This window comes from Rhipicephalus microplus, chromosome 6 (assembly GCF_043290135.1).
Source record: "Rhipicephalus microplus isolate Deutch F79 chromosome 6, USDA_Rmic, whole genome shotgun sequence".
NCBI classification, from domain to species: domain Eukaryota; kingdom Metazoa; phylum Arthropoda; class Arachnida; order Ixodida; family Ixodidae; genus Rhipicephalus; species Rhipicephalus microplus.
Window position 1 is genome coordinate 134,066,440 of NC_134705.1, and position 19,516 is coordinate 134,085,955.

The window sequence follows — 19,516 nt, forward strand, 5'->3', positions numbered from 1 at the left end:
CTTAGAGGCTTTCGTTCAAAAAATCCTTTTTAAAGTCTTTTTTATACAAAGCAGAATTACGAATTCCTGATTCAAATGTCAATGATGGCAATGCTTTTATTTCTTCGTGATTCGCTTTATTTGCTGCTGACCCATGAATTGACTGAATCAAGCAATTACTTGTAGTTTCAAAAGACAATTACTTGTAGTTTTAAATGGGTACTGACACAAAAAAAATTTCGGCCTCCTGTTTTCTCACCGCATTGAGTTGCATGTTCTCCATAAAATGACGCTGTAGTGCGTGGCAGTAAAATAAAACTTCTGATTACCCACCAGACTCAGTATCGGTTTGAGACATCACCAAAAAGTGACAGGCCGCCGCGTGCAACTATCATAAACCAGAGAGTGCAAAGCTGGACCACGTTAGCATACGGATCTGCCCCGCCACGGTGATCTAATGGTTACGGCGGTCGACTGCTCATCCCAAAGGGGCGAGATTGAATCCCGGCTGCGACAATAGCGTTTTCTATAGAGACAAGAGTGCTCGAGGTCCTTGGGCTTAGATATAGGTGCACGTTAAAAAGGCTAAGGTGGTAGAAATTTCCGGAACCCTCCAAAATGGCGTCCCTCATATTGAGATCGTGGTTTAGGAACGTTAAACTAGAGATATGCTTATCACGGCATACAGAACTGTGGCGTGCTTCTGAACTGTCTAAATTAAGAAGTTCTATCGCAAAGGAACGGGACAGCAGCGTCGCTAGAAGTTAAACATTCAACGCTTGCGTGGCTACTGACTCACAAGCGGCCGCCGAGGTGACGTCTTCTGAAGCAAACTCGGCAAAAGATATATATATATATATATATATATATATATATATATATATATATATATGTGTGTATATATATATATATATATATATATATATATATATATATATATATATATATATATATATATATATATATATATATATGGGAGATGGCACAACGGGAGCGTTGTCAACAAGGATAAATATATTTATTTCCCAACAGCTTCGAGAGGGGTCCTCCCTTCATCAGGGGATGAGTAACTTATCCCCTGATGAAGGGAGGACCCCTCCTGAAACTGTTGGGAAATAAATATATTTATCCTTGTTGACATTGCTCCCGTTGTGCCGTTGTGTCATATCCCATACCTTCACGAGAACTAACTGGCCCATTGAATTATTACTCCTACTATATATATATATATATATATATATATATATATATATATATATATATATATATATATATATATATATATATATATAAAACTGGGACGTTTGCACCATTCGCGCACAAAATTTTCAAATTTTATGCAGAACACACTCCAAGCTGTATTCGCAGCTGATATTTCAGAGACATTAAAGGCATGTTCACTGGAATAAATCCCGCAGGCTATCTAGGCAAGAAAATTTTGTGTCAGTACACCTTAAAAATAACTCCGGCGGATTTTCGACCATGATCAAGATAATGAAGATCTTATGTTCTTTGGACACTCTTCTCACGCGCCGATAACTGAAATGCTCAAAAATTTCGAAAATTTTTCAATTACCGGAAAACGGTGATACCAAAACTGAAACCCCACCAGGTGTGCTTCTACGTGTGACGTAAATATTTGCCTGACGCCGCCGGAACCTGCTTGATTTCATATGATGCCCGCCAGATGGCACTGCTTGTCCACGCTGTCCGTGGCGATCGGTTAAAACGCTTACACTGTTACAGTGAATATATGGCGAATAGTGTGTGGCTCTCAACGCAACATCACTTGGCACCTATCGCCCACCCATTAACACGGAAAAGAAAATCGCACACTCAACCTAGGATGCGCCGGCCGAACCCAGACAATACATAGCAGAAAACCAGACGCTGCAGTGGCACACCAGTTCGTTACTTTCGCCTGGCAAAACTCAACTTCACACACACAATGTTGCCATAAATTCTGGCAAGCGAGGTGAGCGCTTCGAGACAAGCTATAATATTCATTCGAAAAGAGTCTGCGAAACTCTCACGCCTTCAATTTGCCTCGAATGGCGCAAATGTGCGAATGAGCGTACCCAGGTAACCTATTTGACATTCACTGACCACAAAAAATCACTGAAGTCAGCCTTTAGGATGAATCTCTGCTCTCACCCTTGCGTTCACAATCCGTAATACAGTGTTTATTATTGCGTGCTTAACCAAGACTAAATGTGTAAGTTTTCGCATTGTTCGAGTTGAGAACAGAGTTCCTGGCCATGGTCGTTCTGACGTTATTGAATCGTGAAGGCTTTGCCTACGCAGCGTCGCTTGCACTCCTCAATAGTGTCATAGCCTCCGCTGAGGCAGATCCGAACCAGGCGGCAGGGTCTTACGCCAGAGTCGTATCTTGCTGTCACCTTCTTCAGTTCGTCGCGGCACTTGAACGTCGGCTGAGTAGTCTTGCAAGGGCTCGCTTGACCGTCCTTGTTAACGTAGCCTGCGCCATTAAGAATGAATAAAGATTGAATTGTTACTTCGCGGTGGTACTGCAGCAGTGGTGTATACGGCATTTGCTTAGATGTGCTTGTTTGCGACGCAAAATACATTTCGAGGTAAAGGTAGTTAAATAAAAATGAAAGTGTAGGGGCAAATCCCTATCTTGCTTTACCTCCTCCCTTTGTTTCACTGAGAAGTATGTACTTAGCGCCACAATCAAGCATACTTAAGCAAGCTAAGCACAAAGTTGTTCAAAAAAAGAAGCCCTTATCATGCCCCTAGTTTCTGCCTCCTTGTAACACATTGTGAAAGTTTCGCAAAGAACATACATCCCAACAAGCTTAAAAAACTCTATATATCAACACTAAATTTGCTATAAACGCAGTCATAATGAGAGGCAAATAGGCCAACTAGATACTTATATCAAAACAATTATAACTGTGAAATCTTCGGCATAGTTTATTATGGAGCTCGATTGATTAGAGCCTATGAGATACTATGAACGAAAAGTTGAAAAGGTTTGCGTTGGCTTCTGAAGCTGTGTGTGTGTGTGTGCGCGCGCGTGTGTGTGTGTGTGTGTGTGTGTGTGTGTGTGTGAGAGAGAGAGAGAGAGAGAGAGAGAACACCGGGGACTGGAATTTAATCCGCTGAGGTTCGACGTGAACAGCGGGGCATCCTGAATGCCAGACACAGCTTATAGGGTGAGTTAACTGTTAACGCTTGTGGCGCTTCTTCAAAAGTACACAGACAATACAAAGCCAGATTTATCTTCTTGTATGCACGCTTAACTTTTTTTTTTGAGTCTCTACAAACTAGGTCAACCATGACATGTTGCAGATAACCGGGGTTGAATAATTTCTAGCATCTCGTTGGTGTTTTACCATCTCATGTGAACAAAATTTTTCTATATCGTATCTTCATGGAAGCTATATATTCAAATATCTAGCTAATGGACAAAAGCAAGTGTTGAGACTTCAGAGTTCCCGCCGCCGTCCCGTCTGCGGGAGCCGCGGGGGACCTTCTCCGTCGGCGACGCCGCCGCTGGGAGGCGGCGCTCAGAGGCTCGGAGCTCAACGACCAGGTGTGGGCTGTCCGGCAGGCCGAAGATGCCGCCCGAGTTCAGGGACTCAGCGCCGCCATCTAGGCCACCAAGACCAAGCTGCACACTAAACCAAATCTGACCCTTAAGGGTGTAAATGAGCTTGTCGCCAGACGAACACCCTTTGCTCCCTATTGGGTGTTCAAAAAAGGGTGCTGAGAAAGGGTGCAGAGCTCAGCAGCCTTAAGAAAAGGGTGCAGAGCAAAAATTTTGAAGGGTGTAATGAGTGCACCCTTTAAAAAAAGGTGCTGTGATGTCATAACACCCTTTCAAATGGGTGCTGGAAGGGTGCTCCACATCGACGTACCAGTGGGCCAAATCTAGGATTGATGCTGGAGATGGCTAAAAATGCAGATTGCTGTATACTCTGTAGACCATGCTGAGTGACAGCCCACATACGGTTTGTTAGTACTTGAACAAATGTACTAAGTCGTTCATTCCACCCTGAGCACGTGCACCATGCACGTGGCCGGCCCTCCACAGAGTGCCTTCCGCAGGCGCTTATGAAACTAGCACTGAAACACAGTGACAGCTCTAGGTGGGGCTTTTGCATCATCGTCTTTTAAAACACAGTGTCTCTGCAGTGAAGCTACTGGTAAGTTGGCTCCAGTGTTTTGCTTTCTCTATGTGTAGGCAAATAGAGAATCCGGCACTGTTCCTCGGGTTTTCGTTTTTGGCTGCTCTGGATTGAACAAGCTGCACTTCTGAAGAACAGTGTCGAATTTTAGATAAGCTTGTACTGTTGCAAGAGCAAAGTTAGCTTCACCACAAAGGAAGTGTAATTTGGCGAAGCCGCCGTTCTCCAGCAGTCAACAAAGTGGAGGCCCACTTACAGCTGTCTGTACGTTTGTGTACTAGTTACCAAAGTGCCCTCAAGAAGCGCTCGGTAGAGTGCCGGATGCATGGTGCAATGTTCAAGGTGGAAGTAGACAATATGTAAATATATACCTTAAAGCAAGCTATTTTGAATAAATATGTGTGTTTCAATAATCATGAAATTGATCCCAGAGTGCGTATATGGCCTGTGATACTTATTTTTGGTCCAGAATGAATGTAATCTATTCAAGGCCCCTTGCTGCGCACATGCATGCACAATTTATGGATGCTTGGTCACCATACAGACATGCATGCCTGCAAATTAAAAATTCACAAGTTTCGAATACTGGTGATTATTTCAAATGCCATATACTCACTTTGAAAGACACACAGATGATATGCACTAAATACAGATTGCGCTTTTTTAAATTATGTGTAGCAGACGTGAGCTTTTATGCATGTGAGAATGCAAGATATTAGGCCCCAACAAAAATTTACGACAAATAAATTAACATGATGCAAATAGTCACTATTTTATTGTACATAGCATACAACCGAAAAATATTGACAATAGTAAACATGAGCTATGACCTTCTGCATCGATTGTAATGGTGAGATCTTTGTGAGTGAGGATCAATCTTCTGTTTTTCAAATCTTTTTTTTTACGAGTAGACAGCTTTTTTGTGACGAGACTTCTTTTTTAACTTTTAACATTCTGACTTCCCTCCTTGCATAGTAGGTAACAAATAAATTATTTAGAACAAAAATATAAGTTAGAGGCACCAGCAGTCCAAAGGCGCTTATTGAGGGTGTTGCCAGTGCCCACAAAATTGAAAAACAAAATAGATAGGAAAGTAGGTGTGTGGTAAAACATGTGGGCTTATATAACATGCTTTGATCATCATGCTAAAAGCCTTGACTACAAACTTGCTCAAGGCTTATTTACAGCTCTCCCTTTATATAAGTGTGTGTGTTTCTAAACTTGTGCGTTACAAAATCACAAATATTGGCAAAGTAATGCAAGTGGTGTTGGACTAATATAATGTGATCATTCAAACACTTGCACAATCCATCTTCAGCTGCCCAGGCGACTTTGGTTCCTTTTACAAAAGTGTGGTCAGGGCGCTCCTTCTCTACAGCACATCCGCACCCGGAAGCCTAAAATAAAGACAGAAGTAATCACTAAGAGTTTCACAAGACAGACTGTCCAAGATACAATATGCTTTGACATGCTGGAGTGTTCTTAGTTCTATGTGAGTAGAAGTCAGCATCAAAATCCGCTTTGTTTTCAACGGAAAACATGCTTGTTGGAGGTCCCCCAGGCAAAAAACTGTGTGAACAACTTGACAGTACCTGGGGGCCTACAGAGGGTAGCATGTACAACAGATTTCACATACAAAAACAAACAGCATAGTAGAAATGAAATATATACACAAGAAACATCTGAGCAATGATTCAGCATGATGCACACGTGAAACATGAGTTAGGTTTGAGTAAAAAGCTATTCATCAAGTAATTGCGCACATCCGATTTGAACAAACCGAATAAGGCACTGAAGTTAATCAGGGTTTTTAAAGAATTGTAAAACGCCAATAAGCAATATTCTATTCTAGCTCTACAATAGTGTGTCATGTATGTAGTACTAGTATTTGCCTGTTAGGTATGCTGTAGTCAAGAACATATTCAATTTTCCTAATACCTAAATTTAGTATGTTGCAGTCCAGCTGTTCATGTTCAATAAATAATTGTTTATGGTAGCATTTAGGTTACAAAATTGATGCTAAAAATTTTGCAGACCTCACATACTTTGGGAATCGATGTTATGCAAAACACGCATAACATGTATTTTAATTTTTTTATTGAGCGATATTATGAAGTGGAGCTCAATATAAGTACAAATTCTCACACACACATATGTTGAACAGCCGCATATGTTTCATTTGTTATGGGGAGATGTCACACCTTTGAAAACATTAGCAGTTATTTGCTGTTTCGTAACGATGCCAACAGAAACATGGATATTAGCCACACTAGAATTGGTAGGCTGGTATGAAGCACTGGTGTTTGCGCTGGCACTCGCGACGATGGTAGCCCTCAACATTGCTACACAAATACTTCACAGGATGGTGCCTGACTACAATTGACTTTGATTCGACCTCACGGCTGCATCATAAGAGTGCACATGTAATAGTTATAAAATTTGATAGCCATTACTGCAATGACAGTTGATGTTACACAAACATTTGAGACTATTTAGAAAGTATAACCGAGGCTGGGCATGGCTCAGTGGTAGAATACTTAATTACCAAGCAGAATACTAGGTTTCGATTCCTGCTAGGACACTTGACTTTATTCTTTGCATTCATTTGGTCAATGCTGCACATGTCAGCTTTTTAACACGATAGCGTTGAAGAGCTCGTGTCGCAGAAACCCCGCCGCCGGCGTCTGCCCCGTTGGTTGTGAGCGAAAAATCGTCTGTGCATCTGTGACCGAAAAATCAAGTTACCTAGTTTCCAGAAACTCAAACTTCCTACTTATGACCTAATGGAGGCGTGCTAATTGCTGCAAAACAAAACCCCCAAGTCGTACTACTAGACACTCAACACAGGGCTTAACACACGGAAGTCTATTGACATCGGCCAAAAATTAACGTTAGATGTACAGCGCTATTCCTTTTTCTCATTTCATCAACTACACAATGTCATGATAATTGTACCCTGGTATTTTTGGTGGGCTGTATCGCACAAAAAAATACAAGGATTATGTCAAAATAATGGCATCAACTTTTACCGAAATGTCATCGAAATAGAGACACAAGCTACTAGTCTTATTTATAATGCTAAGAGCATTTAAGGTAAAGGCATTGAAGATAGCTGGTGGCCTTTTTCACTATCTAGGTATCGAAATTCTGCCATGTCAGTCATAGTTTACTGACATTGCAAGCTCAAGAAAAGTGTGGCTCTGAAGGCATCAACATGGCGTTTCGCCAGATCTTCTAAGAAGGCAGTCTTTAAAATTGCTAATGTTTCCAATTTTTTTCGCTATAAATTTCGTGCTTTGCATCCAATTGAACCTCCATCCTACTTGTTTTTTTTTGCATTCGTGCTCTAACTAATTGCTTACCTTGTCTTGTCAAGTGTTCGTTGACATAAATCCGACTACTTGATCTAAAAGGAAGGGCCACTGTAGACAGACGTAAGTTTTTTGTCTTATCCAGAACATTTCATATGTAACATCGTTCATAATGCACTACTATTTCTTTTTCAAACTAGGCTTGTTTGTTCCTACTCTGTCTGCAATGTCAATATCATCACGAGTAATGGTTTTTCCATGATCGCCCAAAAATTTCGGACAGCATCAAAAGAAAGCCTTCATCTGAGACGCCTTTGATGTCGGATAGTTCAACCTTGAATACAGTGTAATTTCTTCAATTTTCATCTGAAGTTGCTTATTTTCACCTGGAAGTTTTTTGTGCCTGTTTCAAAGTGCGACAGGCTCTTCATGCAAAGCCTTTATTTCTAAAGAGAGCGCCTTGACATTGTCACCACCTTCGTTCCACACTTCTTGAAGGACCAAAGTTCAGTATGAATTTTGTGCTTGAAATCCTCTGTTTACCATGACAAAGAATTCACAGGAAACATTAGTATTCTTGCTTGGCAGGAGTGCATGCAGTAATACTAACACAATTAAAGCAAGAAATAAGTGTCTCACCTGTGCAAAAATGATTTTGGCAAGCACTGTGAAGACCACACACACTGCTGCCAAACTGAAGAGAATATGGAGAGCATTTCATATAAGTAGGCAGCGTCCAGTAGCTTGGTGAGGCACAGCGCATAAGCAGGGTGAACAGAGCTGATGCTTGAAACAATGGTTCAGAGTTCGCTGGTGGTTGGGCTCCTTGACCTTGTCAGGAAATTTCCTTGAGCAGCCTCACTCAAATGAAATGACAGACCGTGCCGAAGAATTTCTGCACCAGTGCAAAAAAATATTTTAGTGAGGTTTGTCTAGACTGCATGCGCTGCTTGCCAAATTGCAGTGAATGGCTAGAAACGCATGGCCAACATATATTTAGTAGCACGCAACTGAGAAATACAAAAAGGGCATGCTGCAGTATAAATACAACGAAAAACATGCTGCTGCAGAGCTTTTCATGTCGATGTCATACATGTGAATTTTCATTCACCTTTATAGCTCACTCATGCACGAAGATGAAGTTAGAACTCTTAGATAAAGACACCCCCTTTTAGCTGTATCGACTGCGCGTAATTAAGAGATAAGCATGCATGAGTAATGCTGTTGCCTGCAATCAATAAATTCTGTTCTTGAAGCTGACCAAATATATGCACGAGTGCATCCATAGAGGCACATTTGCATTTCTGTAGTTATGATACCCATGTGATGTGTTTCTTAAGTAAATGCCATGCAATATGCACCATATGAATATTTTATTCCGTAAAATTGCAATACCACTGCATATACATGTCAGTATGCGCATATGCATCCACTGCAGATAAAGCATAAAATTAAAGCAATACTGACACATGAATTTTTTACCAAGGTATTGGAGGGCTCCAGAAATTTCGACCACCTGGGGTTCTTTAATGTGCACACAAATCTGAGAGCACAGGCCTACAGCATTTTCACCTTTATCGAAAAAGCAGCCAGCAAGGCCGGAATATCATCCTGCGACCTTCGGGTTAGAAACCGAGTACCTTAGCGACTGGACCACTGCGACAGGACTTCAATCTCTCTGTTCCCCCGTGTAGGGTGATAGACCGTCTTTGCTGGTCTGGCTAACCTCCCTGCCTTTCTTTCTCTACCATTTATTCTCATGAGTTCAACGAATGAAGCTTCCTTCAAACGGCTAACATTCGGACGTTTATAATTTGCCTGATATTGAGTTCACTAAATGAATATTGTGTGCTGCTTCATAGTGATCATTGATCTAAATTGTTCTGGTCGGCTAAAGAGGCACTACTCCTCACTTCTAATCAAACAGCCCAAGCTGTCTAATGACCATAGGGGAGGAAAAGTGGAAACGCCAAGACAAAACATCAATCTTGAACCCCATGCCATCACAATGAAGCAGACAAGCTTCTGCAATATTGACCGGCAACCAGGATCTCAGACACTGCAGATAGCTACATAACGTAATGGTTTCCAAACATGATGTAAAGGCAGCAGAATCACATATTGCCTAACCTGCTTCATTATGATAACGATGAGGCCATAACGTTATTGGCCTCTGTATGCTAATAACAATTTACCTTGCATATCATGTGACATTAACATTCAATATGACGTCATGAATCTTGCATCCCACCATGTGGTCTAAGTACCAACAAGGCGGTTTTAGTGACGTCGGTGCAAGGCAATAAACAACAATCTTTTGGTGAACATTATTTTTGATATTATTCAATTGGTCTGATGCATACATCTTCAAAAAATGGCAGTTTAGATTTGTTCATTCCTAGATAAATACAATGTCTAAGTTTGCATGTCAGCAGCAACATATGCACGCCTTTGGCACGTATACTGTGATGTATAACCTTATTGTGTTTTGAGCAATAAATTAGGCATTCATCCACTGCACATATCACAGGTCACTTGTAAATCTGCAGCGAGGTCATAAAGAATTTATGATATCAGATAAAGCGATACACTTGTATTCGAAAGTGCCATTGGAAGTTTTGGTAGAACTTAGTTTTAGAATGTTTGTAGACGTATAGGTATTCGGCAAAGTTTTAACTCCAAAGCGGCTGCAGCGCCCACAATTCTTTTACAGACCAGAAAAATGCAATGATATGTGAACAGGGGGGGAACAAGCAGTACCACCAAAATTGCACTAGAACGAGTGAACTACTGCTCAACCTAGCGCTTGCACAGCTAAGGTACGGCTATTCGGCCACTCATAGAGAAAATGTATTGACCCAGGCGTAATTGCACGCTTTGAGAACCGCACCTACAGCACGCTGTGTCAAGTTTACGCACACTTAATTAAGCTGAATATCATGGTAATTTAGTATTATACGTGCCCGGTGGATGCAAACACATTTGGTCACACAGGATAACACATCTACCTTATAGTAGTCACACACACTTAATGATCATGTAGCTGTTGAAAAGAGGACGCGTAACATATAAAACTTTCTTCATATACTTCTTTGGCACAGAAAACGAACAAGGCCGCATAAATACCAACGCGGACACCACGTTATTCTTCTCCATTCTTCTAAATTAAATACGTAAAGATCTAATTCAACGCGAATCACCGGAATACTCAAACGCACGCGACACACAGACGACGCTTACGGCTTCCATGCGCAGTCCCCGAACCGCTTCCGACGGCATTGCAAAAATATAGTGATTCATAGTGAAGAGCATCACCCGCCGAGTCACAGCATCACAGCGCACATTGCTTTAATCTCCTTCCCCACAGAACAAATTCACCCGCGCGTACCGTCCCTTAGCTTAGACTTGAGCCTAATGAAATCAGACACGCCGGCAGGCTCGCTATGTTAATAAAAACTCACTTATCGTCTACCAGCTATAAAAACATTAGTTCACAACGTTACTATACTATAGCGCTTTTGGTGTTAACCGCGGGAGGAGCCGAGGACGCGAGCGGAAGCACACTGGATCGGGCATGCCGCGGCCTGGCCGTAGAAGCAAAAAACAAAGCGTCGACAGCAGTAACATCCACCTACCTTTTCAGTTTGGCGAGCGCTCGACGGTACAAAGCAGCCGGTCCTCTCTTGAGTATAGTGCATCTTCGTAACAAGCAGCACCGACAGAACACGAAAGACAGCGCAAGCACACTTTGAACAACATAAAAAAATTGCCCGCAGCTTCCCTCGGGGGAACACTGAGGAGGATGCGGAGCATATAATTGGTTAACGGGGTGTTAAAGTGTGACTTACTTGGGTCGATGGCTAAATTGGTTAACGTGGTTGTGAAATGGGGTGGTAAATTGCGACTTACTTGGGTCGATGGCTAAATTGGTTAACGTGGTTGTAGGAGGGGGTGTTAAATGAGTGAACACGTACACACGTATGCGAAAGGGCGGCGCTGGTCGAAGGGACGTCGATCATTGTGTTTGTGGATTCGTTGGAATTCATTTCACCGCGACCTTGGACGTCGACGCGCCGTACAAACCAACCGACGAGCGGCAACTGAGCGAGCGAGCGCCGACCTTGAGTATATATACAGCTCGACGGCGCATGCGCTGTCAGCTGTTGAATGTTCTCGAAGCGCGACGCCACATGCGCGTCCACTGGAGAATCAGGAGAATTGTAGATGTCGAACGCGGTATGTAGAGGAGGAAGGGTGCACAGATGGTGGAGGAGTGAAGCACGCGCGGTGTGTAGAGGAGGAAGGGATGCACAGATGGTGGAAGAGTGGGCGACGGCGCGACGGCGCATGCGCGCGCGTCAGCTGTCGAATGTTCGAGAAGCGGTGCGGACGGCGCGGACGGCGCGGACGGCGCACTACAAGGCGCGAGTATAAGATGCTTCCGCATCTAAAAATCGACTTTAAACGCTCGGCACACGGCCGTTGCGGCCTCCAGGAAGATACCGCCATTTCTGTCCTGCTGACGCCACCGATCCGCATTTGCGCACATAATTTTTTATATGATAAGTAAATACATCATTTCTGCTTAAATTTTAAGTAAAAATAGTGAAAATAGAAGATACGCTAGTGTGTATTGCATAGAATATTTTTTTTCTTTGAAAATGACAAAATCACATAACGCGTATTTGCGCGAAATTTGAAATGTGAAAAAGCGCGCGAAATTTAAAACGTTTGGTTGCTTGCGTATTTCTTGTACCGATACCTTGTTAACATCTGTACATTGGTTGAGTGGTTATGCTGGCTGTTAAAAACAGTGTTAAAGCGGTTGTATATTAGTACAAAGTACAGGCAGCAAGCAAAATTTGTCACAACAAAATAAGCGTATTAGTTGGCAAGCAATATTTTAGCTGTCTTTAGTGAATTTTCTTTAGGAAAATGTTTTAGTCAAGGCTCATTTTAACTTGCTTTGAATAATATTTCTATGAAGAAAATCAAGAAAACGTTTCTTTAATGTTATAATATTAAAACGTCAAAGTCCATAGCCCGCCATAAAATTCGGTAACACGTGTCAACTGATACATTGTAAGGTTAACAAATATTTGTACAACACAAAAACTATTTTATCTACCACGGTCTTGTTGGTTTGTATTTCTTTGCATTAAGAAATGTATGCTTTATATATACTGTCATGGACGAAGCTTTGTTTTCAATGTTAGGCGCAAACAAGGCCGAGAGCTCTATATGTGTAAGTCACAATCCTGTTGTAGCTCTACAAGCTGCGTACTCCGCCATTGGCTAGTGAGCTTGTAGCGCGTGGCTTGGTCAGCGCCGGCCGTGAGGCGACGAGAAAAAGGCAGCAAGAATGCAAGAACCAGTGCAGAACTTACGTTCAGCCGGGCACTATCGTTGTTCAGATATCCGTTGCTGCGGTGGGGCTATTAATGAGACCATGGTGTCTAATCAGTAGACATCTAAAAGCTCTTGGTTATGCTCTATGACCACGTTACTCACAAAGCTTTGTCGGTGACTGTGCACCCTAATGGGTGCTCATCAGCACCCATTAGTTGTTGCACCCTTTTTGCACCCTAGTTTTCACCCTTTTGATGTGTTCACCCTTAAGGTTCCACTTGTAGGGTGCTGAGACGCGAATAGGGTGCTCAAAGGGTGTGCTTAGGGTGTCGGCACTCTTTTGACACCCTTAAGGGTCAGAATCGGTTTACTGTGTGCCGGCCAAGTTCTAATAAAGTTTCCTCTCTCTCTCTCTCAGTATTTCGCATTTTCTCCTCCAAGCGACTCCCAGGCTGCATCTTGGATACTTTCTTTGCTTATCATTTTTCTTATTATCGGTCAGTGTTTAGTTATATTTCATATATCACGTTTCTTTTAAATTTTCCAGTCTCCCTGAATCCAAAATGAATATGGTATATTTTTAAGATTCCGTTATTTCGTTGTGTCTTCAAGCTAGGAAATGCAGAGGTGAGGGGTATAATGGCATATGCAACATTCGACGCACTGCCGACTGCCCTAGAATGATGAATATGGTGAACAATATAATAAAGATAGGACTCCGCATGAAAGTAGCTTCACTTTTAATTACGAAAGAATGCGTGCCGGCTTTTCTTTATTTTCATCTGCATAATGTAACAACGCGGGCATGCTCTTGTTTAAACGAACAGTGGTGTGTTATTGCCATTCCTTCCAATAAGGCTATATTTTTGCGAAAGAATTCGGGGCATAATTAGCATTATCTCAAGGGCAAATCAATGAATGCCATAGCAAGAAATGGTAGTATTAGAGTAAGCAAAAATGGCAGTTAACTTTTTTGGATCCAGTCTGATATAACTCTATAATACGCTCGTCTAAAAAAGTACGGCCACTCCAGGAAGAAACGAGGATTTCGCGCAGTTTCTTCGCGTTGATAACGCAGCACGTGGACGGGCACAAGATCCACCTGCTCATGCCTGCCCAGATAGTGCGACCGCGCTGTTAGAGTCGAATTCCACCTTCACTTTTTGAGCAACGAACTCCCCCCACCTTCTGTTACGTCCTTTCACACTGCTAAACAGGGCAAGCGTTGTCTGCCTGCTTCAGCAGCCTTCAACTCGCGCGCCGCAAATGGGGCGATATTATCGCAGGTGCCCTCCGAACAATGGAGGTGGATTGGCTCGTTTAGTATCCGCCTTGGCTGCGTCCATCATCCCCGCTTGGGCACTTTTATCTGCGGGCAGAACGTGCGATGTACGATGAAATTTTACGGACGTGGATCATATACAGAACATGACGGTAACGCCGACGGCAAAAATACGTCCACAGTGTCCTTATCATTAACACACCAATAAAAGAGAAAGTTGTGCGCGTAAGTACAAACGAATCATAACTTAGCCAAAAAAAAAATCCTAGCGCAACAGAAGAAAACTAACGCCTATAGATAGACAGGCTATGTTTCAATTTACGAAAACGTATTTTTCTAATACAACGTGTCATTTTCTGGCTTGTACCAGGCTTCTACATAGATACTATTCAATACTCTAAGCCACACCTCATTTTTTTTCCGCGAAAGAACGTTTCTCGGAAAATATGCACATTGACATGCAGTCGGAATCGCAATTGTTCAGCAACTTGCGCCTGTATAAGAGTGCGGCATTTCTGGTTTCTTTGAAGGTTATGTAATATTTCTCACAAATTGACAAGCAGGAGCTTGAAAAACATTTTGATGTTGACATGATTTCACATTGCACTTTTAGTTCAATCGCATAACGAACGCCTGTTTCATAATAGCAGCTCAAGCATGACATCTGCAATGTATGAAACGTCTTTTTTATATTATGTGCTATGTTAAATGAAGTCGCTTACTTTTAGAAACATTTAAGACGTAAAGCTTCAGATATTATCAATAATCTTTCTTCTGGAATGGAGAGCGCTTTCAGGTAGTGGGGCTTGTGAAGTGTCAGTGATAGGCTTCAATGTTATTTATTTTTTTATTAGCGGACGTCCACACGGCTGCGATCCACAGAAATAAAACTAAATAAGTGTCGTGAAATGTTAAGCGTTCACTAAACAATGGCACCAACGTAGAGAAGTCGTTCATGAGCTAGGAAGCATTGATGATTTAGCTCGACTATACAAGTGCACCTGTCAAAGGTATAGCGAAATGCCAACACAAACGCCGGGCCCTATCCTCAAAATAGCAGAGTTCCGGATTTCACTCGTATACATCCGCATATTTCAAAGGTTTACACGCTGTTTCAATGGGGCTTTGCTCCGTCAAAGAACAAGGAAATGTGATTAGTAGCTCGCGGAACGTAAATAGAAATATTATGAAAAGCGTGCTCGTGAGTTGCAAGAAGGGGCTGCTCGCTTTGAAAACCGTCTTTGAAAAGAGGTTTAGAAAGAGACTCGGAACGGTGTGTCCCAGGAGTACAGTTTCTTGTTTTTAATCAGGCATATTTATGGCTTATGAACATGCTAGCACGAACACTCGCTCAATAGCCACTGTTATACTATTTATAGGTTCTTACTTTTTCTCCCGCCAAGGGATGACCAAATGCAATCAATCCAGCTAGTACAACCATGGTGAAACTTGGCGTTGAAATGTTCCTGAGATGTGACACGTCTCTAGTAACAAGATGAGGTAGCTGAATATTGAAATGCCGTTAGGCAGAAATTTCCTAAAAGCCCTGCCGCTTGAGGTGATTGACAGTTCTTGATTTTTAAGCTCAAGTCCCTTCTAGTGACCATGCTGTCCTCGGCGCAAAAACTAGGTCACTGGGTATGTTGTCATGTGATTGCGACGTTCAAAAAGGCTACAGCAAGACTGCGAATCACCCAAATCTTTATTTGGATGAACCTGCACCCGGAAAATGAGAGTGTCAATGTACAGCGGTCAACACACATGCCTAGAACGACGGAGTGTACGACTTGGAGCAGCACGATTGACATCTGCAGGCTAGATAGTTGCCATGTGAGCGTGCGCGGGGCAACATCGCCCCTGCCTTGAGTTTATCTCTTTATTGACGCTACCACGATAGCCGCATTGACCGTGAGAAGTACTGTTGGCTGTGTAGCGCCAAAATAAAGGCAGTGCTATTGGCTTGATTGGCGCCTTATATACTGTGGCCTTACTCTTGGTTCATGGTAAGACATGCCGAGAAGGTTTGGCAACGCTTGTTTTGAAATTGAGTCTTTCTTGGGGTACTTTAATGCATAAGTCTTGGCCTGTCTGTCTGTATTTCTAAAACACAATTCGGACACCCGACTAGCATTTAAACACTTGCTGAACGCCCAGCCATCTTGAACTGACGGCTGCGTTCCTACTTATGAACATTGTCGATCAAAAAACACATATTACGCATATTTGAGGTGCAACAACAGTAGGAAAGTCTTAGGAAGTGTCTACTGTATGATTGCGTAATTCTAAGTAACCTAGCATTTCTTAGGCTGCGCTTAAAATGCAACGCTATGCACGAAAGCAGGCCGGTAGAAGACTATCGTCTTTCGACGACGCTTGCAGCGAAGCACGCATACGCGGCCAATCATTTTTTTCTCACGGTTAATCATACAGAGCTTTTTCGGCGGGCAAAGTCATAGTTGCAACTTCGGCGCTGAACGGGGAACAGAAATGCAAAGCAAACGCGTCATTTGCGGGATGTTACTCACATGAGGCGTAGTGACGACTGCAAATGTTGCTCGTGCAGTTCGCAACGCTATACGCTCTGTCGTTGTACAAAAAGGACGTGCGTAATGTTTAAGTCAATCTTTTGTATTATTTATGTAGCTCAAAAGAACATATATTCAAATATATTTCGCTAAATGAGGAAAGGAAAATGTAGAAAATCAGTGGGCTATTTTTTAACGCCCTTCTTGCCCACCGATGCTAGACAGGCACATCGGTGTACGAAACCGGATGTGATCATGTGTCTGTGTTTGTAAACAGTGAAATGGTCTTGTAAGTATCATCGCAGATAAACGAGCCGAAAGAGCGTTTCCACTCGACGTGTGTTCAAGTGTTGTGGGTGGTGGAAGCGGGAAGCGAGAGAGAAGTGAATATTGAGCATGCAGAGAAGCCGGCAGTTGCGGGCGCTGTGGTGGGCATGCTGTGGCTTACGAAGACAGTAAAGTCAACGTGCACCGGCGAGGGAAGCGTGCGAGGGGAACCTGACGTCAACCGTTCTCGACTGAGGACATAACACCGACGGCGACTACGATGCGATTGGAGTGTAACATATTTTATATCACAAAAATAAACACGAAAAAATACAGGCCAGAGTGACCCTTTGAAGTTCCCTTGTGGGCAGGTCATTCTCTCTCAAAAACTCAAGGCATCTGATTCCGTAAACTTACTTTTTGTTAGTGAAAGTTCCAATCTGCACTCTGGTTTACTCTAACTCTGTATTAATCTACATTTGAACTCTGTATTATTCTACGTATTTGAGAGGCTTCACTGCCTCAAAAAACTTCTAATTTGAGAAGGCGCGTTCAAATGTATGACCATGGTTTGAGAAGACAGTAAGGTATCATTTAGCAATCCTAAAGATTTTTACGTTACATTTGTTTTTAATTGGATGCTTTGTCACATTAGGACTCTAATGGAATTACACAAGTACGTTTTGTCCGTTTACAGTGAACTCACTTCTGCAGACGCCTCTCTACCAAACGTTTTTGTTTTAATTTTTCATCGGGTGATCTACGTCAGTGGGTGTGGCTTGGTGGTGGCTGCTTCTGAGCCGCGTGCATAACTAGGCGAACAACATTCAGCGCTCAGGGGCGAAGCCCCTGAGCTCAGGGTCCTGCCATATCGGCCGTCGTCTTTCGATGATGACGACGCTGACGATGGTGATGAAGAAGATTAACAAGCAGTTTCCAGAGCGTGCTCTATCTTTCTGCCAACACGGCACACCACATGCAAGGTACCACTATACGCCATGATGATGACGATGACGGTGATGATGATTATTTTAATCACGAAAAACGACTGTCTTGCGATATGACGTGTCGATATGTTCTACGATGCATTTCGTATGACTGGAAACAACCAACAACCACCAGGAGAACGTGCACAGACACCGTCTTTGACAACTTCAGGCTATATCAATACCACAAAGCAGTGATAACGAGGGCAAAATGAGTCAATACAACATACCAGTAAACAGAATATATCACTGTACACTGCCTTATTGCTCATTTAAATACGAGAGTGGTCAATGTCACGGATCATTTATGGTAACACTGAACTGCTTCACCCACTCAGCATCGTTCACTTCGTCAATATACTGGGATTTTTTTCTTTTGATGATGATGGTGCTCTAAAAAACCACGCAGTGCTAATTTCTCTGTTTTTTCATTTCTCAGCTCAGCAAAGACACGCTGTATAACTTTTCATTCCGCTGAAGACATGCTTACAAAAAGCAGTTTGACCAACATTTGGATATAAGCTTCTTACTTTTCGGAGAATTCTTCATGCCGGTTGGCGTATTCTTTGAGGTCACACTCCTGTACTCCCCATCACGACTGATGTCTGAAAAAAAAAAGTTTATTTAAAAAGGTACTCTGTTCAAGCCAACAGACATATATCCTTGTTAAGCAAGGTGAACTTGGTTTGGTTCAGGCATTTCTCAATTTTTCAAGTAGACATCCATGAGGCAAAAAACGTGTAATAGACTTTGACCCTGCGCAATGAACGCAAACTCGAGTGAATAGCGGGATGATTTTTGAAGTACCAGCACCACTATTATTTCAAAACACGCGCTCTAGTTTTTTGAGGTACACTAAATGCAAACAGAGGGGAATTGTAGATAATGTACATAGAGAAAGAACAAAGCTTAACTGTATATTTAGCATTATGCGCTGATCACGATGAATGAATGAAAAAATGGGTTAAAATTTATTTTATAAGGAATACGTCTTGAAGAAAGGTACAGGAGCAAAAGACAAGCAACGCCTCACAGGGGCACGCATACGATTATAAAAGCACTTTACACATTTTAGTGACTGCACATTGACAGGGCATGTTTCTTGTATATTGCGACATATAATGCTTTGACCTAAAATATACAACTTCACTTGAACCCCACTCTTCTATTTTCTAACAATTTGTCGGTTTTTATATCCTGCGTGTACTAATTTCTGCGTAGGTTTCTGGTGGTTAGTAATATTTGTTTTGAAGCAGTGTATCATAAATGTGCATGGGGGCAGGCACATACTACACCACGTAGGTGTGAAATATAAAAGTAGCCCATGGAATTCACACAGATGGATGCCTGCTATGATTTTTTTCAGAAAGATGAACACACGAAACCACATCTAACTATGACTACTTTCATTACAGAGCCATCGAACCTAAGAGGCCGCTTGGTTGGGGAGCTTCCGGGGCCGCAAGTAAGTTCGATTTATTTTGTACGCCTAATGCTATAATAATGGTTATCATATACTAGAGATGGGGCGAAGCAGTAACGGTGACTATATGGAAGTGGTAACAGTGACAATCAGAAAAAATACATATGGCATCTCCCTAGTCTCTGGAAGTTCAACACTACTATATTGCTTAACAAAAGACCGCAGTGCGATCGGCAGTGC

The 19,516-nt window shown here is 42.3% G+C and overlaps 1 protein-coding gene and 1 long non-coding RNA gene across 2 annotated transcripts in view; both read right to left on the bottom strand.

The window, feature by feature from the left end:
- Nucleotides 1–2,140: 2,140 nt before the first annotated feature.
- The window catches only part of LOC142766029 (uncharacterized), a 51,949-nt gene continuing 34,573 nt past the window's right edge, over nt 2,141–19,516 (bottom strand). Inside the window, exons 8-9 of the mRNA XM_075867842.1 lie at nt 18,384–18,458; nt 2,141–2,458 (exon numbers count right to left, since the gene is read on the bottom strand). Coding sequence (XP_075723957.1) covers nt 2,253–2,458; nt 18,384–18,458 — 281 coding nt within the window. The 3' untranslated portion in view covers nt 2,141–2,252. The remainder of the gene's footprint in view (nt 2,459–18,383; nt 18,459–19,516) is intronic.
- Nucleotides 4,881–11,549, bottom strand: LOC142765520 (uncharacterized). The gene is made up of 3 exons (XR_012884294.1): nt 11,080–11,549; nt 8,084–8,339; nt 4,881–5,530 (listed from the first exon to the last, which is right to left on the bottom strand). It is a non-coding gene; the product is annotated as an uncharacterized LOC142765520 (long non-coding RNA).